The 24194-nt window shown below is 33.3% G+C and overlaps 2 protein-coding genes across 2 annotated transcripts; both read right to left on the bottom strand.

Annotated features, from left to right (window-relative positions):
* Positions 1 to 2928: 2928 nt before the first annotated feature.
* Positions 2929 to 9257, bottom strand: LOC113086152 (polymeric immunoglobulin receptor-like). The gene is made up of 8 exons (XM_026255340.1): positions 9215 to 9257; positions 7701 to 7784; positions 6799 to 6960; positions 5547 to 5756; positions 5158 to 5466; positions 4755 to 5072; positions 4402 to 4677; positions 2929 to 3203 (listed from the first exon to the last, which is right to left on the bottom strand). Exons 1-8 carry the CDS (start codon positions 9255 to 9257, stop codon positions 2929 to 2931), a joined length of 1677 nt encoding a protein of 558 aa, XP_026111125.1.
* A 7419-nt stretch (positions 9258 to 16676) lies between these two features.
* Positions 16677 to 23979, bottom strand: LOC113086151 (polymeric immunoglobulin receptor-like). The gene is made up of 8 exons (XM_026255339.1): positions 23937 to 23979; positions 23775 to 23849; positions 21899 to 22213; positions 21612 to 21820; positions 18745 to 18835; positions 18342 to 18659; positions 17977 to 18264; positions 16677 to 16768 (listed from the first exon to the last, which is right to left on the bottom strand). The coding sequence occupies exons 1-8, from the start codon at positions 23977 to 23979 to the stop codon at positions 16677 to 16679; spliced, it is 1431 nt and encodes a 476-aa protein (XP_026111124.1).
* Positions 23980 to 24194: the final 215 nt, after the last annotated feature.

Below are 24194 nucleotides of genomic sequence, written 5' to 3'. Positions count from 1 at the left end.
ATTAGTAAAGACTTAATTCATTTTATTATAATGTTGTTGTTTTTTGTGTATTAAGGTATTGTGAGACTAACGAGCCTCAGTGCGACCGTTGATAAGCTCCAGAAAGATCGTCCATAATTTCGTGGCCTCATTGCAAGTCTTTTGAAGACATACAATACGTTTGTGTGAGGAAAAGATCTAAATGTAATTGATTACTCACTGAAATCTTGTCCTTGCTAATATGACTGTTCATTCATAAGACAATTTACCCAAGAACAATCTTTTACATTAAAAACAGACTGGCTGCGCTCAGCGCCATATAAGGACAAAAAGGAGGGGTCCAAACTGTGTTTAAACCTCATTGGCTCTCGAGTGTGTGCGTCTTTCCATATTTGAATATTTATAATCTAAATAAACGGAAAGTGTTGTGTGCCATAGTGGATCACAGTTGGACAAAAAAAATAAAAAATAAATAAATAAATAAATTATATATATATATATATATATATATATATATATATATATATATATATATATATATATATATATATATATATATATATATATATATATATATATATATATATATATATATATATATATATATGATAGTTTCGTACCCGTTTCAAAACACTGATGTATTATGTCGGGTCTTTTGAGTACAAGGTTAATTTACAGCAACATGAGAAAATCCAGTGAGACTGAGAGCAAAAGACACTGAGGGGTTCGATATTTTATAATGCACACTTACTTAATTATTACTACAAATAGTTGTACTTGTTAGAAAAACAATTTTGAGCCAATAAATATTCCAGATGTTTATAGTAAAAACATTTGGAGAAAGAACTGAGGCATATATATATATATATATATATATATATATATATATATATATATATATATATATATATATATATATATATATATAAATATGATAGATAGATAGATAGATAGATAGATAGATAGATAGATAGATAGATAGATAGATAGATAGATAGATATACTTTTTTCATGTATTACACACATCATATACATACAGCATATTTATTTTTATATTTTTATTTTGGAGTGGAAAATTTGTTAAGGGTGTGTACTGAAAAACTATTTCCTGTTTTTGTCATACATGCAGGGGGTCTTTGGTTTAAAGGCAAAAAAAAGAAAACCACAAGCTGAAGAGCAGCACATTAATGAGGTTTATCACACTTACCACCTTCATAAAGAGCCCTGCAAAGACAAACACTGAGACTTTTACAAACTTTTACCTAGCAAATATATATATATATATATATATATATATATATATATATAATGAGTTAAAAAGATAATTTGATAAATGTAGATAATTTGTTGATAATTAACATTTTAACTCTTTTTCTCAATGCATTATCTTCAGTAAATGCTGAAGCTGAATCACTGAATGAGCAGCTCTTCTTTATTGTCATTGCTCACAATGATGTTCATCTTCTGTCTGTGTTCAGTTCTTGTGTGTCTCTGTGGGTTTCCTGAAGAAGTCTGCTTAATCTTCACACTCAAACTAAACTTAGACCCTGAACCTTCACCAGTTTTCTGTGGTTTTTGAGCTTGATGGAAAAAATTGTGCGTTTATCACACAAACACAAAAAAACAACTCATATGAAACCTCGTAACAAAAATGAACTCAGATTGCTATTTCAGACTCAGACTTTCTCCTTTGCAGAAATGCTAACACTTTTTATTGTTAGAATTGTATTCTTAATGTAAGTTTTTTAATAAAAGCTTTGGACAATCAACAAGAAATTGTTTTCCAAAATTATTTATTTTTCCATAAAATGATTCTACAGTAAAGATATAAGGAGTTATTCAATCAGAAAAAAAAAAAAAAAAAAGTAAAATAAAACAAAGAGAACCAGATTGAACTGAAAACAACATCAGCAAAAGTATCTGCCAGTAAGTTAATGCAGAAGTTTTCACTGTGCTAAAATAATGACACTATTAATCATAAACACATTTATGAACAAATACTAAGAGTTTTAAATGTACAAAGAGTGAAACTCAGAGATGAGAAGAAGAAAACAGACATTTTAAAAGCTCTGAACAGATTAATCTGTCTCATAAAGGTTGGTTGAACTTGAGTCTTTTTATAAAATAAGTTTTATTAAATCTAATGTCAAAAGCTGCACTGTAAAAAATATAATGAGCTTTAAAAAAAATAAGATAACTATATTACACATAATATTTTTGAGTAGTTTTTCAAGCTATTTTTTTTTTTTTTTTTTTTTATGTAATCTACCTGAATAAATCATGTGAAATCTCCTAAATTAATTAATCTATGATACAATGAATTTAATATAATTAGGGAAATGTGCTAATTTATTTAAGTTTATTATCGAAAATCTGTGACTTTGAGTAAGGTCTGTTTGTATTTTGTTATTTTATATGTTTAAAAGACTGTATACAGTCATAGGAAAGTCTTGTATTTGAGAAATGCTGATATAGCATTTCATTTTAAAGTTTACTCTCCATATCCAGCCATATGCAACGCATGCTGGGAACTAACAATCACCTCTAAAATAAAACTGCAAAATTGAGCCAAGTGTCTTAAAATAAAAAGGCAGCCTTCTTTGCTTAATTATTTCAGTTTAATCAGTTTCCCAATTCAAGCATCCAAAATGCTTTAAAAAATTTGAAAACACATCTCTTGGTTTTATTAGTCCTCATTATTTTCTATACAACACTGAATCACAATTTCTTTAACAAAATCCACACATTATTTTTAATCATCACCTTTTTTTAACGAAATTACAAGAGCCATGATTCATTTTTTACAGTGTTCATTTGAATATACATTGTATGTCTCTGTATTTGGAGTGGAAACTTTACAGTATATTGTAGAAGTGTCACTGAGGGGTTTATTTTTTGTCTTCACTTAACTAACTTGATCAAAAAAGGTAATGTGATGATCTGTTATAGTTAGTTGAGTCTCATGTGGTAAATGACTACGGTGTAATCAGAGTGAATCTCATTCTTACTGAATCTGACTGTATCTTCACTGAGAGACTCTTCATGCTTCTGGAAACTGACAGCAGTGTACAGGAGCCCATCAGAGGGGATTGTGGGTAACTGTGAGTGAGCGTCGCCTCGTCTCTTGTGTCTTAATTTGCAGACAGTCAGAGTGAATCCAGCGATCAGCAGCAGAATCACACACACACTAATAATGATGATAATAATGATGATCCTGGAGAAATCTGAGAATTAAACACACAGACACAGTGTTAATATAATATAATATAATATAATATAATATAATATAATATAATATAATATAATATAATATAATATAATATAATATAATATAATATAATATAATATAATATAATATAACTCTTGTGAGTTTAATGATCATACTTCCCATTTAATTATTTTTTTAAAGAAGCTGAATTGTTCTGCAGTAACAAGAGAGTATTCATCTGCAGACTTACTCATAACCTATATTGTACTTCATCTCTCTGTGAGTCTCATGTGGGTTTCCTGAATAAAGACTGTTAGTTCTTCACAGCTGAATTAAACTGACTCTGATCCTTCAGCTCATCTCTGTGGTTTAAATGTGAAATGAAAACTTTCCGTCATAAACAGCTAATGCTTTCCTGTGAGTTTGGACATTGTCTTGTTTTCTCACCTGCCTCGCTAAAGAGGAAACTATTCACAGCAATATTTAGAGTTTCACAAGATAACCAGCGACAATAAAGAAGAGACACAGGGCAGTGTCAGAATAAATGGATAAAAATGTATTCATTTATTTATTTTATCCTGATTCAATATAAAGCAATCACAGACATAATATCTGCACAGAATTATATCAGAGCACACTTCGAGTTAACAAAATATGTATGTTATGATTCATACATAACTAGTCGTCTTTTGTGAACAATGAATTTGCCTAATCTCAGGGAAGACTCCTCCTGTGTAAACAGGCCTGTATTAAACTTCATCATATCGTAGACTACACTCATTCGTCTGCTTGGGGTGTATCAGAAGGTTCAGCATTATTACCCAGTGAGAACAAGTTCGGCCACTGATATCTTGCAGGTTAGAAAGGTGTCAGATATTGATTCAGTAAAAACTCTGATTGAGTTTGTGAGTTTGACTCTTCAAAACAATATTAAAATAACTGATGTGCTTCCAGAGTTAATTGTTCATAAACACAAGGTGCACTTGCATGTGCATGTTCTGTGAGGAAAACGTAATACAAACTTGTTGTTTCTTACCACTATTTCTTGGTACACTGTCTATTTATCTCATCATATCAATGAACTGTTGCTGAAATGGCATTCATGTTTTATACATCAGAATAAACACATTCCACGTGCTGCCACAACGTGTGAGTGATTGTTATTGTGCTGATTTCTGAATATTTAACAATGAAGGAATGATAAACTATCTTACCCTTTTTAACAGTGAGTCTGACTTTAGTGGTGACGTGATCTCCACACCAGTATATCCCAGAATCCTCTTCTCTCAGATCAGTGATGTTCACAGTAAAGACTCCAGCAGATGCTTCATCACTGAAAGAGAATCGATCATCTCTGATCGTCTCCAATGAAACTCCATCCTTCACACACATGGAGGCTTCATGTGCTTTGCAGAAGCTTTTCTGATCTTCATCCTGATGTTTGCACTGGATTGACACGTCGTCTCCTTCATACTTAGTCAAGTTCAGCTCTGGAAATGATTACAGACACAAGAAGGTCAATTCACAGCCAGAGTTTGACATCTTCAGATGAAGAGACCTTCCTCACCCTCGTTCATGATGACCATCAGATGAGTGTGAAGATAATTGAGCTCTGTTTCTAATGTCACTGCACACCAGTATTTCCCAGCATCCTCTGCTGTCAGTGCAGTGATGGTCCCAGTGAAGACACTTGCAGTGACGTTATCTTTCAGAGTCAATCTGTCAGTCTTGGTCTCTTTCTCTTCTCTCACAGTCTCACTGAGAGGATTTCTGTCTCTAGTGGAGCACTTCCCCTTACAGAGAGACTTTGGCTTTGATTTATAGATTGAATCATAAGGACAGAAGATCTCAGCAGATTCCCCTTCACGTCTCACTACTGGAGGCACTAAAACAATCAAACACAGACATTTAACACAAATGATTGTGAACAGACAGTGTTTACTGCAGTGGAATCATCTGAATGGACTCACTGATGAGGTTGAGCTGAATCTGAGTGTTCAGGGAGATGAAAGTCAGATCTGTGTCTCTGGTTTCTGCTCCACACCAGTAAACTCCAGCATCTCTCACACTCACATTACTGATGCTCACTGTAACAACTCTCTCTTCATTTCTCTCTGATGAACCACTCATTTCTGTCACTTTAGATGAGCTGATGTTCTGGCAGATGTGATTATCATCCTCTTTACAGAAATGAACTTTATGTTTCTCTGGGATCTGACAGGTGATGTGAACTTCGCCAATAAATGCAGTTTTATTCACAACCATTGGATATTTTGTATCTACAAATCAGATTCAAGTAAACATAAAGCTGAGAAAAATTACTTTATATACACAATATAAAGTATTCTCTGTCCCTCACCGTGTCTGAGGCTCAGCTGTAGTTCAGTGAATCTCTCAGTATAGTCAGATACTTTCACTCCACACCTGTATGTTCCTGCATCTGCAGCTTTCAGCTCTCTAAAAAACACCATCAAGACTCCTGCTCTGGTGTCGTCATATAAAGAAACATCTCCATTCTCTATCCATTCCTCCCAAGGGTCATCCCTTGAAATCTGTGCCTTTGGTGTCCCTAAGAAATAATCAAATGTAGATTTCATATAACAACAAATAAATGTGCAATTTAAAAACATAACAATATGTTTTCATTAATATTAAATAAAAAAGGTCAATTAAATATGAATTTAAATAATTTAATTAGCATTTATGCTGGTAAAAGAAAGTTTTTGGCTTGTCCCTCATTATGATTTTTCTTTTCCGACAGGACATTTTAATTTGCCAAATGAAGGCAAAATTATATAAAATCACATTTGGAAGATTTTTTATTTATTTTTTTTTTTTATTATTATTATTATTTTTATTGTTAAGCACTGTTTTTGGCATAAGTATGCAGTTTTTCTATAACATACTAATAATTGTATTGGTTTAACCTGATTTCATGTCGTCCCTGTTACCCATATCAAAAAACCCTTGTTTTTACAAAATAATATATTCAAGTGACATCATTTCTAGGAGGTTGCATCATCTCTCAACCTGAATTCCAAACTTAAACACAAGCAAGTTCTTTTTACTCTTAGTGTTCTATTTACTATAGTGTTATATTTTTGATAATTTATGGGGCTTGACTGAGACATCATGCAGTGTCAATCCTGTTATCATTTTTAAAATGTAAATTTATACAATTATTTCTTACATTTAATATAATCAATATCTATAAGTAAAATTATTTCAAAGTATACAATTTGTGCTTGTTTGAAATCATCAAACCTATTGCTGTCGACCTTTAACTTGTAAGAGTACAGGTTTTGACATGTGGGTAACAGGGGTGACATTTATTAGGTGTGACCCTGTGTTTAAAGATTGTGTGTGTAAAATTCTGTGTAAAATTATATTATTGAGCTAATGCCTATAATATCATTCAGTGGCATATGAGTTCCAATTAAACTACAGTATCTACTAACGCTTGTATTGTTAACAGGTTTGACAAAAATACCAAACCATGAGGTAGAAAAGTACTCATAAAATATTAAATGATATGGCCTGAGATGGCACAATACAAATTCTTGTCATTTTAAGGTTTTTATTTCATGGATATTTAAAAGTGGAAAAGGCACCGATTTTGTGGAATGACCCCCGAACTCCTGGACTCTTCCTCTCTGAACATCCGTCTGATTCTTTACAGATGTATTTTGGTTTGGTTTTGTATTGAGGATGTTCACACTTGATCATCAGACGACCTCCAGAGAAGCCACTCACACTAGACACGCCCACTTTAGCTGTCAATCAGAAAATATCTTATTTAATCTCATTAATCAAATTTGACATCTAGGAAATACTGAAGAAGCAAACAGTGGCTACATGTATTTTCTAGAAGACATTGATACTTTGTGTTACTCACTCATAATGTGTAGATGGACAGTATTAATAATGGAGTAACTGTACGAATGTCTGTCGATCCAAGCTCCACACAAATAAACTCCTCCATCATCTGGTGTCACAGCAGTTATTCTCACAATCAAGAGGTTTTTATGTTTGTCATCAGAAACACTGAATCTTTCTGTTTTATTCCATCTGCTGTAAATCATGTCAATGGAGTCTCTTCCTTCTTTTAATATCATTTTGAAGTTAGTAATATGACGGTATGAATATTCACAGCTGAAGGTGGCACTTTCTTCAATATTCACCATCACTCTCTTTGACATTTTACAACATATTTCTGTAATACACAAACATTAAAAGTTTTGAAATGATCAGTTGTTTTATTGTAATTTGATCTTAAGAATTTGATCTTAAAATGGCTGACCTTCTTCCACTTTCAAAGTCATATCGATGGACCATTTGCCTTCAACCCTAATCTGGTATTTTCCTGTATCACGTTTGTTCAAATCTCTGATGTAGATCATAAGGTTTCCCTCATTGTTTTTAAACAATGTGAATCGTCCTTCGTTAATCCATTTTTCATGCTTCGTATTATACGTTATTTTTCCCAACTCAGGTAACATATGCATATATTTACCAGAGTCACTGAACCAGAGTTTCCCAGAATCAACAAGAACACTTCCTCCAGAATATCCAGACACATCAATGCCTTTCACTGCACCTGTCAGGCAAAGATTGGCTTGATTTTCATACAAAAACGGACTCAGGAACTTTCACAGAAATGGAAGCTGCTCACCCTTCCTGAACCCCCTTTCCCTCTTCTCCTACAGCAGGCTCAAGACACTGAAAGTTCACTAACACTGTGTCTACACTGGACTCAACAAAGCAGCCAATTCAAATTTGAACTTTGTGTCAGTTTGTCATAAATAGATCAAAGCATTTTACGGAAGGGAATTTGTCGTGCTGCATCCAGTGCAATCAACTACACTGTATGTATTTTGTGAATCTGTTGTTTTATTATATATATATATATATATATATATATATATATATATATATATATATATATATATATATATATATATATATATATATATATATATATATAATTTAATTTAATTCACTTTCTTGCTTGGTATCATTGGCCAGGAGTGACCTTTGGGTCATGGGATTCTGATGAACCGAAAAGTGTTCTTCTGTTTTAAAACTTACATTTTAAGATTTATTTTCTCTGTTATGAATATTTAAGGGAAAGTGGCAAAAGAGTCTGGGATTCTGTAGGTAAAAAAAATAAAAAAAATAAAAACGTTTCTCTCTGGAGCTTTGTATCAAAAACACTCACATGCTGCTGTGTCTCTCTCTCCGTGTTCACATATGCATCTCTCAAGCCTAAAGTAACCTTTGAGTATGAAGTTAAAGCAGAATTGCAGGTGTTTTCAGAAAACATTTCTGCGTTGGTAAACCAGTTCAATGTGTCTGTTTTAAAAATAGGCAAATTCCTGCTTTAAAGTAGCCATAAAGTAGTTTTGATTACTTTTACTTTTGGAATTTAAATGTTATATGACAAAACAGCAATAAACTAAATTTTCACACACTTTAATGATCTCCATGATGGTAATGTCAAATGAAACATCTAAACCTCTGTTAATTCTCAATAAGAACTTCTGTAGACGTCAATCTGGGGTGCGTTTCCCAAAAGCTAACCTGTTAGCAACTTATTTGGTTGGCAATGGGAAATTGTATTGCAACCAACAAAGTTCTTAACTTAGTTAGCAACTATGGTTTTAGGAAACGCTCCCCTGGGTAGTAATAACTGAAGCTGGCGATGCTGTTTGTGGAGTTGTTAATCAGATCTTCTTAGAATGTTGATTTTTTTAAATCAAAATTAAGTTGACAGGATGTTTGAGGAACATCATACATTTTAAAAACTTTCCTCTAACATCAAGAAAACTTTTTATGGACTTTTTATGTTCCTAGAACCGACACTGAATATTTGGAGAATGTTCTTGTAACAAAATTATGTTAGCTTGGATTATACCGCCACTGGATTCTGTCGTTGAGCCAATGGTGAACGCTGCAATACTGTGATCAGAAAGCTGATGAACAGAAAACAGCATCATTACTGCAGTGATGAAAGAGAAAAGCTCTGACCTGAGATCAGGTAGAAAGTGAAGAAGATGAGGAGGATCTTCATTGTGACTTGAGTTCAGTCTTCTTTCTGCTGAATGATCTCTGTGTGAATCACTCTGTCTATACATCTGTCTGCTTTAGTTACTTCCTCTTTATTCAGCTCTTAATCAGTAATGAACAGCCTTACTGGCTCCTCCCCCCATCACCACTGACTGAATATCACATTAATCACACTGAAAGAGTGTCACCTACTGGAGGATACAGTGTCTGATACTGAGAGATCATACAGGATTCATTTTCCCTATATCAGAACAAATGGCACAATTGCATCATTTAAATCTCCTACTAGAGTGAGCCAGTATGATTTACATATACAACTGTGGCTTAAAGTATTGGCAATGATAGAAATTCTGGCATGCTGGATATCAGGTTCTGGACCAAATCCTGACTGATGGCAATTCATTCTTGCCTTATCTGCTTGTCCATTTGCCTTTTGAGGATTGACCACAGGTTCTCTATGGGATTGATATTCAGGGAGTTGCCTGGCCACAAATTCAAAATCTAACTGAAATGATATCTGAGGCACTTCATAACCGCTCTTGCCTAGTGACATGGTGCTCCACCGTGCTGGAAAATGCTCAGATCATGGCCAGATTTATCCTGAGTCACTGGAAGAAGTTGTTTCATCTGGACGTTTTGATACCATTCATGGAAGTGTTTTTTTTTTTTTTTTTTTAAACATGATTTTTACTTACTTACGTATGTATGTAAATATGTTTGCAAAACACACAATTTATTTCTGTCATAAATGTAAAAAAGTTCTTATTGAGATTAACAGAGGTGTTGGTGGTTTATTGAAAACAATAGTTTAGCTTGAAGTCACCATTATGGTCATCAGTACTTAGGCAGTATGACTCTTTTTTTTGTATGATGTACCCAGAATACATTGCAGCATGAAAGCATCTCACCATTGTTGAGATTCATACACTGAATCCTGATGTTTGTGTGACAAATATTTTTTTTCTTCTTAAAACACTTGACATTTTCTGCTTTAAATTCAGCTGGGGCTCAGGTTGTTGACCGATTGAGTCACTTTCATAAATATGCAACTGGCACCTTACATTAGATTGGGTGACCAAATCACATATGTGATGACATATTAATCATCAGCAAGCAACCAGTGTTGTCCAACCTGAGGTTCTCTTGCTGTTTTTGCCTGAATAAAGATTACAGCAGTTAAAGAATGACTGTGATAAGCCAAGTGTCAAATTGCACAACTAAAGCCAACACTTGCTGCCATTATGGTGACCTCAAACCAAACTATTACTTTTATACAGACATCCACATCTAACTCTGCTTAAATATTCATTAGAATGTTAGGGGATAATGTTCTAATAATGTTATTAATAAACATTTTAGAATGTTTTTAGAGAACGCTATCCTATCTTTTGAGAGAACAAAAATAAAACAACCCGCTAAAAACGTGGTGAGAACAATCATGGGGATGTTCTTAGAACATTTTTTTAGAACAAAAACATTCTAGCTGGGTAAGGCATCTTTAGAGTCTCAGCAGACTTATAACGTAATGTAGCTTCAACATTAAAATTATTTCAAATAAAAGGTTGAAAAAAAAAAAAAAAAAAACATGTAAGATGTAATACAAAATATACCACATACAGAACAGACGAAATTCATACGTTATGAAATGTGCATCAGCTACTAAGTCTGATCTATTCTCATATACAGAAAATGAATAAATAAATAAATAAATAAATGAAAACCAAAGAATGAAATGCTGAGACTTGAGTTTATCTGATTTCTTTCCTTCAACTTTAACTTAGGTTTTGAAAACATCTTCATGAACGATGAGTCCATGTAATATCAAATACGAAGTGAAAGTTTCATTCTTCCAGACTGACTCTTTCATTTTAAACTTATACGAAAACTTATGTAAATCAGAGACATTTATTATTAATCAAAACAATACTGGAAAATAAATAAAAAACCATGCACCTACTCTATCAACTACCATACCATACCATTTTGTTTTAATTAAAAACAAGGAATTTAACCAAATTAAACCCATATTCGCCAACAGGTGGAGCCAGAAGCTTCAGTTAAGCATTCATGTTCATGTTTAATCAGATGCTCTCAAGCAATATTTTCACAGACTTTGTATTGGCTCAATGCCTCAACTTAAATTATATTATTCCTAAAGTAATTTCACAAAAAAAAAAAAAAAAAAAAAAAAGTCAACCTGTTTATTTATTCTGAAACGCTGCAGTTTGCATTATACATCTACATAGTATGGAATAAATGAATATAGCACACATTATATGAAAGTATTGGCGACCGTCTCATTGTGTTGTGGCGGTCTGCATGCATAGGCCCTATTTATTTCAGAAAATGTAGCTGGATATATGCCAGGCCACTGTCTGAGTAATTTTTATATTTATGTATGTACGTTACAATGTTTAATATGCTAATTTCACATACTGTAAAATGAGGCATTAAATCATAATAGTCATTTACTGTCATTTTATTATTATTATTATTATTATTATTATTATTATTATTATTATTATTATTATTATTATTATTATTTATTATTTTATCATATTGTGTGAGATTCATAAGCCCTGGCCTTTAGCTACACCACTGCTGTCAACATCAAATAAAGTACCATAAAAGTCATTGATATGATTCGTGCTCTGTACAAGCCCTCTGAAGACGTAAAACATATTTATGTGAGAAATAGGCCTAAATTAAATTTATGACTCATATAAAATCTTCCTCTGTCCTGTTAATTTAAATGTTTTTGTTTTCATTTAAACTGATGCTCAGTGCCCTATAAGGAGAAAGGGGAGGAGACAAAACTATGCTTAAACCTCATTGGTTATTGGTGTATGTAGTCTTGCAATATTTGAATATTCACTATCTACATGAGAAAAAGGTTTACTCTTTTCATCAGAGTAAAGTTGAGCAGCATGTAAAACAATGTAAAATGCCCCAGTGCTCCAGAAAGCATGAGGGGGCTGAAAAGTTATATTTTTAACTTTTGAAAAGATGGCACACTTACTTATAACTAAAGATGGTTTGAAATAAATTTGATATTGTATCTCAGATGACATGGCAAAAACCTTTTGAATTCTAAATAGCTAGGATACATTATACATATAATTACTAGTTTTCATATATAAAAAAAAAAAATTGACAGCATGTTTTTATGGAGTGGAAGATCTGTTTTCATTGACTAAGATAAACATTTCATTTTTAATCACACCTGCAGGTGGATGGAGGTTTTTGGTTTGACCAAAGAAATATAAATAGAGCAAAAGAAAATCACACGCTGGAGAGGATCACATGAAGATGATCTTAAGCACACTCTGTGAACATAAAGCACAGAGACATTAACAAGCAGCTCACTTTATCCTAGTTAAGAAGCCAGGCTAAAAAAGTTTTATTTATTTATTTATTTATTTTTGACTGAATAAAAAAAAAAAAAAAAAAAAAAAAAAAAAAAAAAAAACATTAGTATATAGCTCTTTCTATTACTGCCCTACAAACGTGCCATAATATTTTGAATTTGACCAGAGAGATGATGGAAAATCTGAGAACACACAGTGAAATATAAAGTAAATATTGCAGATGTTGCTTCTTTAAAGTGTGTTGACTTCAATGTACTAACAATACAAATGTGTGGAATCTAAAGAATGATGAGACATCCTCTGTTCAGTGTTCATTCTCTGCTCATTGTTATGTTTTTCTTTGATCTGTTTTTGAAAGAAAAAATCAAAGCACACAAACATCCTTTGATAAGAAAAGCTTAATTACTGAATGAGCAGCTCTTAGTCTTTGTCTTCTGCTCAATGGATGTTCATCTTCAGTTCTTGTGTCTCTCTGTGGGTTTCCTGAAGAAGTCTGTTTAATCTTCACACTCAAACTAAACTGAGACCCTGAACCTTCACCAGTTTTCTGTGGTTTTGATCTGAACGGAAAAACATTATGTCTGTTCATCATGCAAACTCAAAAAAACACCTCCGGGGTTTGTGACAGAAAGCATCAAAAATACAATTTTTAGGTTTCTGAATATTACAGGAGTAACAAATCCTTTAAAACATACAAATTAATATTGTTTATGTGCATATACTGTGAATATCTAGATCAGTTCTGGGGGTGATACAAAATAAAATGCATAAAATTATTATTCATATTTCAGAAAGTACAAACTATTCTCACTGTCTTTCATGAAGATAATTAGATAATCATGAATTTATAGTGTATTATTAGATGTTTCACTGGTAACATTGATTTCATCAGTAAAACTAGATTCAACCGTTGTCTGTGTTGAAGTCATGTCAATTAAATTATAATATAATATAATTCAACAACTTTAATTATGAGCAATAAAGAAGAAATAATAGCAAGAAAAGTTTATTTTTGTTTACTTTTCAGTTAATGTTTGAAAAAATATCAGGAAATTTTTTATTTTTCAATTAATAAAATAAATGATTCTACTGTAAAACATCAGAAAAATTTGCAAGAGCAAGAATGAACTAAAAAAGCAACATCAATAAATGTATTTTACATGTACAAATCTAAAGCAGGTCAAAGACAGTCAATATTCAGAAAGATGAGAAAGAAACTGTTTAAGAGCTGCTATAAAAGAGTCTTTATTAACGCTCTAAGGCTGCTGTGTCTCTAAACGTGGAGTGGAAACTTTACAGTCCTTCTAAAAGTGTCAATCAAGGGTTTTATTTCCTGTTTTCATCGCACCCAGATAAACTGAGATGACAAACTATTTTAAACAGGGCCGTGCACAGACCTTTTGAGGGGCATGTGCTGAAACTGAAAAAGGGCACCCCCCTCCCTTTTTTATATCAATTATATATATTCTCTTTTTTAGCTATTCTGTTTGGTTTTATAAGCTTATTTGTATTATTTGGTTAACATGATTATGAATGACACTGAGAAGAGGGGAAGGTGAGCAATGAGTCAAGTATTTTTGACAAACTTTTTTGAAATATAATTTAAGTAATTATGTCCAACTCAATTCCAGATTATAAGAAACTATAGCCATACCGTTACTATAACATATCCAACATGTATCCGCCTACCTGGCAAAAATTTGATACTGTGGTGGACCAGGGATGTTGGTCTCTTGAAGGTCTCTTATTCACTACACTTTCCCTAAAATAAGTCAGCAATGAAAAAATAAATAAAAATAGTGTGAAAAGTACAGTTGCAGTGAAAACATTTCTGAAGGATCACGTGACACTGAAGAGTACTGAACTGGAGTAATGATGCTGAAAATTCAGCTTTGACCACAAAAATAAATTACATTTTAAAATATATTCAAATAGAAAACAGTTATTTGAAATTGTAAAAATATTACACAATATTACTGTTTTTGCTGTATTTTGGATCAAATAAATGACCATGTTTTACAACATTTTATACATGTGAGGACGAGCGGAGAGTATACCATAACATTATTAGCCGAAATGTTAATAAATTAAGTGTATCAGCAATCATAAATCAAAGAAGAAATTTCTTAGAAATATATGTTATCTAGGTGACGAGGATCACTCGTCACTTTGTGTAAGTTCCGGTACGAAACAGCGCGGGGCGCAGCTGTTATGATTTCCCGATGGTAAAAACAAATTATATGTTGTTGTATTACTTATCAATATATCGTTTTTGACCAGCGAATGTGTGCAAATGTGAATTTTTTTTCTGTCCGTCATTAAAACGGCATCACATTACATTTTCATCTACATCTAGTTTTTTTTTAGCTATATAGAGGGAGCGCTCAGTTTGTCCTATGGTAAAATGCATTTGGCCAAAATCGCATTTTATAAAAGATGAAATGCTACTGTATGCACAGGCTATTTAAGTGTTGGCTATGTATCGGCTATGACTAGATGGCAAATGCTAGCCCTCTCTCTGAGGCGTTGTCCCACGTCTCAGTCAGTGAGTCAGTCAGACATCAAATAAATAAAATGAGCGTTTATAGACATAGTGTTTAGTAGTACTTATTCAAACAACAAGATATTTATTTACCCTTCGCAAAACTTTGTTCAGCTCAGCTGTTGTCTACTGTACTGTGTGTTGACTCAATGAATATAGAGGGGGCGGAGTTATCAGCTTACTGACAGCTTGAGGATCGAATAAGATTTACACAAGCTCGTTTTAAGAACTTTCATTTGCTAAATATTTGTAAAACAGACAGACAGACGTAAAGTGTGACCAATAGCATTGATAAAAAAAAAGGGCACTTCGGGGTGTAAGGGCAAAAAGGGCATGTTCTCGGCACAGGTTGAGCCCTACCTGTGCACGTGCCTGATTTTAAACACGAGAGAGATGCAACTTGAGCAGCAGTGGAAACAGTCTCATTATTTACACACTGACGTGAACAACCCTCACACATCAAACAACTGTTCAACACTACATATTAATTATAATAACATAACATTTTAATAAACAAACTCTGAAAGTTGACAAGTAAAAAAAATAAATAAATAATGATAATGATATATATATATATAATAGTTATAATCATAGTTATAATCATAGTCTATTTTTTGTAAAATTCCGATGTGTGAAGATCTGTGATATGTTATAGTTAAACTGTCTCAATAAAACAAATATTTCAAACATTAAATTATGAGGCTATTTTTTATCAATGAATTGTGAATGTAAACAATATAAAAGTAAAAAAAAAAAAAAATGTTATAAGTGAGTTAGTTGAGTCTCATGCTGTGACTGACAGATGTGTAATCAGAGTGAATCTCATTCTTACTGAATCTGACTGTAGCTTCACTGAGAGACTCTTCATGCTTCTGGAAACTGACAGCAGTGTACAGGAGCCCATCAGAGGGGATTGTGGGTAATTAATCATTGCTGATAATTTGAGCTGATCCAGGATCTGAGAGAGAATCATGTCTGCTGTCTGCACATGATGACTTGACATGGATATGAGAGAAAATGTATTTTAAAACAAGAAAATATATCATAAGCACAATATACAAACACACAAAGTGTAACTCACCATCATATTTTTCTTCTTCTTTCTCTTGTCTGATGTTGAGATTCTTCCTAATTACCCAAAACAAAATGAATTGTTCAGAGAAAGAGAAACTAGATCAACATTAAATGTCAGCAGAAACTTATTGAGTGAAATTTACTGAAGCAGCTCAGAGACAATAAAAAAATATTTAATTAAACGACTCAAGAGTTAAATAATGAACTCAAGCATCACCTCGTCTCTTGTGTCTTAATTTGCACAAAGTCAGAGTGAATCCAGCGATCAGCAGCAGAATCACACACACACTAATAATGATGATAATAATGACGATCCTGGAGAAATCTGAGAATGAAACACACACAGGATTATACAATTACTTGATCAAATGAAACTAAATTGTGGAGGGAAATTAGCATATTTTAGTCTCTCTTTTGCAGACATGCACACAACTCTCGTTCATCTCTCTGTGAGTCTCATGTGGGTTTCCTGAATAAATACTGTTAGTCTGTTAGTTCTCTGAACCTTCAGCTCATCTCTGTGGTTTTGATCTGAAATTAAAACACTGTGTTCATCAAACACTTAACACCTCCTGCATTTATGAGCAATGTCACAAAACAAAATTCAAAGATTTATTAAGCAATAAAGGATTTTTTTATGAGATAACAATGAATCACAGACACACTCTCTCTCACACACACACACACACACACACACACACACACACACACACATAGTGTTTTTTAAATAAATATACATAAAAATAACACATGTCTGAAATAAAATTCCATAAAAATCCAGAGACTCAGATGTGCAGTAGGTCAATCATTTTATCAGAGGATCAATTACTACATTGATATCTACTGAGTTATGTGAAATAAAACACACCTTTTAGTGCGTTAAATTTAAGAGAAACTATATATCAGGGTTCCTGACAGCAAAAACATGGTGAGTGTGAAGTAAAGAAAAGTGGACACTGAAAATAGGTGATTCAGATGTGAATGGACTGTACAGTTTCGAGAGAGTGGTACCATCTTTGTTATTGATATTGGTTCGCAGTGAGTTCACAGTTTTAATGTAAGTTTTCTTTAGCCTAATTTTATTTTCAAAATCTGAGGTAAAATATCTATCCTTGCTTTCACTATGGCTATAAAGATCACGCTAAATAATATTCAAACTCAGAAAACAGAAAATAAAAACCATTTCTAAAATAGAATCCAGTGTCGCTAATTGTCATGTATCACTGTCGCAGGTGTTTAGGACAAAAACTACAACGAAAAGATACTTTTTTATCAATTTGCGTCGCGTCTGGTTGGGACACACGGTGTTGCAGTTTGATCCTCCCTAAACATATTTAAGTAAAAATATTAATGCTGACAGATCTAATAACTGAATCTGCAATTAGGGAAAGTGGAGAGAAGAGATTCAGTCTGGAGATGGGCAGCAACAGTTGATTGCATGGCAGACATGGAAATACATTTTTTGTTTGCTAATTTGTTTTTAATACTCAACAGGCAAAGTTCTTCTGTATATAAATGCAAAAATGTTCATAATTGTTTAATTATATAAATAAAACCGACTACTGGGGAGGAAAATCTGAATATTTATCTTGTGACCATCTTTTGATAATTTTAACAAAAGCAACAATAATATAATAATTGTAATAATAATAATTATTATTATTAAATGACTTTAGAACGACCCTCTCAATGTCACAGTGTTTATATTTGACAGTGTGAATAAAATAAAGTGATCTTACTCCTGTTCTTATCTTTGCTGACATTTAAATGCACTTTAGTGATGACGTGATCTCCACACCAGTATATCCCAGAATCCTCTTCTCTCAGATCAGTGATGTTCACAGTAAAGACTCCAGCAGATGCTTCATCACTGAAAGAGAATCGATCATCTCTGATCGTCTCCAATGAAACTCCATCCTTCACACACATGGAGGCTTCATGTGCTTTGCAGAAGCTTTTCTGATCTTCATCCTGATGTTTGCACTGGATTGACACGTCGTCTCCTTCATACTTAGTCAAGTTCAGCTCTGGAAATGATTACAGACACAAGAAGATCAATTCACAGCCGGAGTTTGACATCTTCAGATGAAGAAACCTTCCTCACCCTCGTTCATGATGACCATCAGATGAGTGTGAAGATAATTGAGCTCTGTTTCTAATGTCACTGCACACCAGTATTTCCCAGCATCCTCTGCTGTCAGTGCAGTGATGGTCCCAGTGAAGACACTTGCAGTGACGTTATCTTTCAGAGTCAATCTGTCAGTCTTGGTCTCTTTCTCTTCTCTCACAGTCTCACTGAGAGGATTTCTGTCTCTAGTGGAGCACTTCCCCTTACAGAGAGACTTTGGCTTTGATTTATAGATTGAATCATAAGGACAGAAGATCTCAGCAGATTCTCCTTCACGTCTCACTACTGGAGGCACTAAAACAATCAAACACAGATATTTAACACACATGATTGTGAACAGACAGTGTTTACTGCAGTGGAATCATCTGAATGCACTCACTGATGAGGTTGAGCTGAATTTGAGTGTTCAGGGAGATGAAAGTCAGATCTGTGTCTCTGGTTTCTGCTCCACACCACACTGTTAAAAATCGCTGTTAAAAAACGGCCAAATTTTGACAGTAATATACTGTTTTTCATTAAAACAGTGCATTCTGGGTAATATTCATCATTTTCGAGAAGGTAGCCTGCTGCTATATATCGTAAATTAACAACGTTCAAAGTCGACACTCAGCGGCTGTGTTTCAAATCACACCCTACTCCCTCATTCACTATTCCACATGAGTTTACTAATATAATCCACCTGACAGAGAGAATGAAAACTAATGAGTGAATTCAGACAATGATCAACAGCTGCTGTTAATGAGTAGAATCACTGAAGAAAAAAGAAACAAGACAAACACAAGAACTACAACTGACTTCAGCCACAGCCTTAGACGAAATCAACTGAAGATTTACCAACTTCACACATTACTAACCAGACTGACTTTATTTCTGTCAGATCAGAGATCAGAGATCGAAACATCTTACTGAGAATTAAAGAGATTTAGATGATAATGTTACTGTTTCGTTTAGCGTCACCATTGTGGAGATCAGTGTTTGCTTTAGTTGGGCTCCTGACCATTGAGTTTTGCACTTTAAGTTTTGTTTTATTGCTGTATTTGCATCTTTATGATGCATCTGTTACAGCAGTATTAATTTTGATAGTCAAGTGATTGTGGCTGTTTCTAACAGGCATAATCTACTAGACTGACTGAAAGTGTTGCTATAGTAATCAAATATTAATTTGGTGTTGAAATATTTGAGTGAATGACACAATTTTTTTTTTTGTTTCTTCAATTTTGTAAGATTGAAAAGTAGTGTGATAACCAGTATTTATGGATTTAACAACTAGTTTTATTTAAAAAATATTTCGGGCAGCAGCCCCCACAACACTCAAAGAGAGAAATCAACAATCAGCATATGAATCTCAACAATGGTGACAATCAAAAGGTTCATGATGCAATGCATGCTGGGTACCAGCACAGGATAAAACTCATCCATGATTCCCAGCATGCATTGCGGCATAAATAAATTATGCCCCTGAATTGTTCACTTATTTTCTTGAATTCTTATGTGCTTATAATTTTGCAATTGTTTTAAGTTTTAGTAGCATGTGTTGTGATGTTCAGAACTGATCTGTTCATTTATTTTGTGGATTGTCACCATTGTTGTGATTCATACGCTGATTCTTGATATTTCTGTCTAAATTTCAGCAAAGGTTTTTTTTTTTATTATGAGTGAAATTTTCTTAACAGTCTTTCATAACTTATGGCTCAGCAGTGTTCCTTCTTTTGCTATAGTATCAATAAGAGAAGAGACACGAGATTAGATCAGAAATAATAGTATTTGTTCTTGTCAATCTATAAACAACAATATCAGATTTTTTTTTCTTCTGTGTACTTTTGTTTTGCTATAACAGGTTCCAAAGACGCATTGTTACAGCATGAAAAAAAAATACCTTAGTTGTTTAAAAATCACGTTCAAGAGCCCAACTAAAGTAAACACTGATCTCCATCATGGTAGTGAAAAAAACACCTAAACCTATTTAACTCTCCATAAGTTCTTCTGTAGACATCTGACAGAAATAAAGTCAGTCTGGTTAGTAATGTGAATCTGGTGAAGCTGTTTTAGTAGTTGTTTAATCAGATCTTGAGAGATTTGATGTATTCTTTTATTCAGTTGATTTCATCTAAGGCTGTGGCTGAAGTCATTTGTAGTTCTTGTGTTTCTCTTTCCTTCAGTGATTCTGCAGGTGTTTATCACTAATGCTCAATCATCAATTAATCACAGAATTATCTCATTAACTTCACTGATTTAGTGTTACTCAAACACTCTGTAGTGTGCACACATTATAAGTGTTCATTTAAAACTGAGGATTTTCTTGTGGGGTTTAAAGGGTTAAATATTTAAGATGAAGAAAAAACAGCATGAAACATAATTTAACAGTAATAAACTGTAATTAATTTACAGGAAACAAACTGTAGAAAAACAGTTATTTACTGGCACCCCTGCTGCCAGTAAATAACTGTTTTTCTACTGTTTCTTGCCGTAAATTAATGGTTGCCAGCTAAAAAAAAAGTGTTTTTCTACAGTTTGTTGCCGTTAAGTCAAGGAAAAACAATAATATACTGTAAAATGTAAACGTCAGATTTACCAAATGAAAAAAAAAGTTAATTAAACTAAAATATTTGTGAACATCCATAGAAAAAAAATTAGGCAAAGTCATACACTGATAATGAGAGTAAATACTGAACTCGACTGTATTAATGTGTGTTTGCACAAGAGAGATCGTTTAGTTTAATGTAGTTTTGTTGTTCACCATTGTGCTGGAGAGTAGAGCCGGTGCTTCAGTCAATGATGAGCCACAAATTCTGATTTTCTGCTGCTTTATATAAAGACAGTAAATGTGGAGTCACTGATACAGTTATGTTCTCTGTGTTAAGTACTTCAGCACATACATGTGTGCTATAGCTGACAATGAACTGCAGTGATTTGAGTAAAAGTCATGTATTTAGTTATTTTATTACTGCACATTAAGTGTTTGCATCGTAATATTAAGAAATATTCCTGCAAGAAATATTGTTCATAGTACTAACATTGTAGGAATGCTAGTTTTAAAAACTCTAACTGTTTGAAGCAGTGAAAGTGGAGTTAATTTCCATGGTTGAATTTATGGTAAAATACTGTTAAAAAATAAGAGTGGTAAATTAATGGTTAAGAGCTGTAAATTAACAGTACTTTACTGGCAACCCTGCTGCCAGAAAATTACTGTTATTTAACGGCAACATTTTTTACAGTGCAGTAAACTCCAGCATCTCTCACACTCACATTACTGATGCTCACTGTAACAACTCTCTCTTCATTTCTCTCTGATGAACCACTCATTTCTGTCACTTTAGATGAGCTGATGTTCTGGCAGATGTGATTATCATCCTCTTTACAGACATGAACTAAATGTTTCTCTGGGATCTGACAGGTGATGATGACTTCTCCACCGAGATACACAGATCCTGTCACTCTCTTTGGGTATTTTGCATCTACAAAGCAAGATAGGTTTACTCAAAAAGTGAAATAGACAAATCATGCATGCAGTTAAAGTATTCTCTGTTCCTCACCGTGTTTGACGCTCAGCTGTAGTTCAGTGAATCTCTCAGTATAGTCAGATTCTTTCACTCCACACCTGTATGTTCCTGCATCTGCAGCTTTCAGCTCTCTAAAAAACACCATCAAGACTCCTGCTCTGGTGTCGTCATATAAAGAAACATCTCCATTCTCCATCCATTCATCCTGAACTCCTGGACTCTTCCTCTCTGAGCATCCGTCTGATTCTTTACAGATGTATTTTGGTTTGGTTTTGTATTGAGGATGTTCACACTTGATCATCAGACGACCTCCTGAGTAGCCGCTCACACTAGACACACCAACTTTAGCTGTCAATCACAGATATTAATTTATATGTACATCAAAGGAAATAAATATAATTTCATTCAAGTCAAATATATAATTAAACATTAAACTCAGAATTACTGTATTGGGTTACAGAAATGAAAGGTAACATCTGGATCTACAGTGTACTCACCCAGAATAATATGTAGATGAACAGAAGTAATTATGTAGTAACTGTACAAGAATGTGTTGATCTGAACGCCACATAAATAAACTCCTCCATCATCTGGTGTCACAGCAGAAATTATCACAGTTATGTATTTTTCTTCTCTTCTTTCAAACATACTGAACCTTCCATTAATTTTCAAAGAACTGTTTAGAATCTCTTCAATGTAGCTGTTTCCTTCTTTGAATACGATCTTGGGATTATAGATATGATTCTGTGAATATTCACATCTAAAGATGGAAGCTCGTTCCCTTCTTTTCTCCACTCTCTTTGACACTTTACAACAAGGATCTGTCATTTACACAAAAGAGAACAATTATATAATATGTATCTGGCATGTTTTGTTAAGTAAATATAATGAGGTTGAATATAAATGCCATGCCATATGTCTGTGAAATTAGTGCAGCAAACCACGAACCTTCAGCCAAAGCAGAGTTTGTGTTACTCAAATTAAATTAAACATAGTTAATGCATTAAGTATCATAGCAATGAACAATAATTGTCCCCAGCATTTATTAATTAATCTAGTTTTACCCAAACAGATACTCATACAACATACAGATGTACATTAATTGCTCAATTTGTATTAATGAATATAAATACCACTTTATTTTAATGGTTCTTTTGGAACATTCTTTTGACAATAAATAGCATTGCACCTATCTCAATTAACTCTCATTAAATTATCGTTAAGCTGTCTGATTAATATCTGCTATCTCATAATTGTTATGGTCTCTCAACAGACATTTTTCTAATTATAAGTAACTTTTCAATTACATCTCAACTTATTCTAACCCTAACCCTACCAGTCTACTAAAACTATATAAACAGTACAGAGTTAGTAGATATTTATGAACAGAATGTGTTATGGGACCATCAAAATAAAGTGAAACCAATCAATTATTGTTATGAACAAACTTATTTTTAACAATATAACATTTCTAAATGAATGAACATTAACCTAGATTAATAAATGCTGCGAAATGAATATTGAAGATAAAGTACTTTAACTACATCGCAGTGGCTATACTGGTAAATGGATCCTACACCAACCCTTCAATGTCAAGATCCCTTCTTGCCCCCAGAGTCCATTAAAATTAAATTCAACGTTCTGTAAACACAGCCCCATAGTTCATAATGTCCATATTACTCACCATTTATCACATTCAAATGTAATTCAATAACCTCTGAACCTGAAAGTCTAATCTTGTATCTTCCAGAATCCTGTGCATTTAGTTCTCTGATTAAGAGCATGACGTTTCTGTTTTTGTTGAGATACAAAGTATATCTTCCTTCATTAATCCATTTAGCTTGTTTTTTGTTGTCTATTATTATATTCCACTTCTCACTGGTTTGTTTTTGTAGATTGTGATTGTTACCAGGTGAAAACCTGCCAGAATCAACAAGAACACTTCCTCCAGAATATCCAGACACATCAAAGTATTTTTCTGCAGCTGTCAATCAGATTAATACTGTGATCAGAAAGCTGATGAACAGAAAACAGCATCATTACTGCAGTGATGAAAGAGAAAAGCTCTGACCTGAGATCAGGTAGAAAGTGAAGAAGATGAGGAGGATCTTCATTGTGACTTGAGTTCAGTCTTCTTTCTGCTGAATGATCTATGTGTGAATCTCTCTGTCTCTACATCTGTCTGCTTTAGTTACTTCCTCTTTATTCAGCTCTTTATCAGTAATGAACAGCTTTACTGGCTCCTCCCTCCATCACCATTGACTGAATATCACATTAATCACACTGAACGAGCGCCACCTAGTGGAGGATACAGTGTCTGATACTGAGA

Source organism: Carassius auratus, unplaced genomic scaffold (assembly GCF_003368295.1).
Source record: "Carassius auratus strain Wakin unplaced genomic scaffold, ASM336829v1 scaf_tig00042780, whole genome shotgun sequence".
Lineage (NCBI taxonomy): Eukaryota > Metazoa > Chordata > Actinopteri > Cypriniformes > Cyprinidae > Carassius > Carassius auratus.
This window is presented reverse-complemented; position numbering and strand designations above follow the sequence as displayed.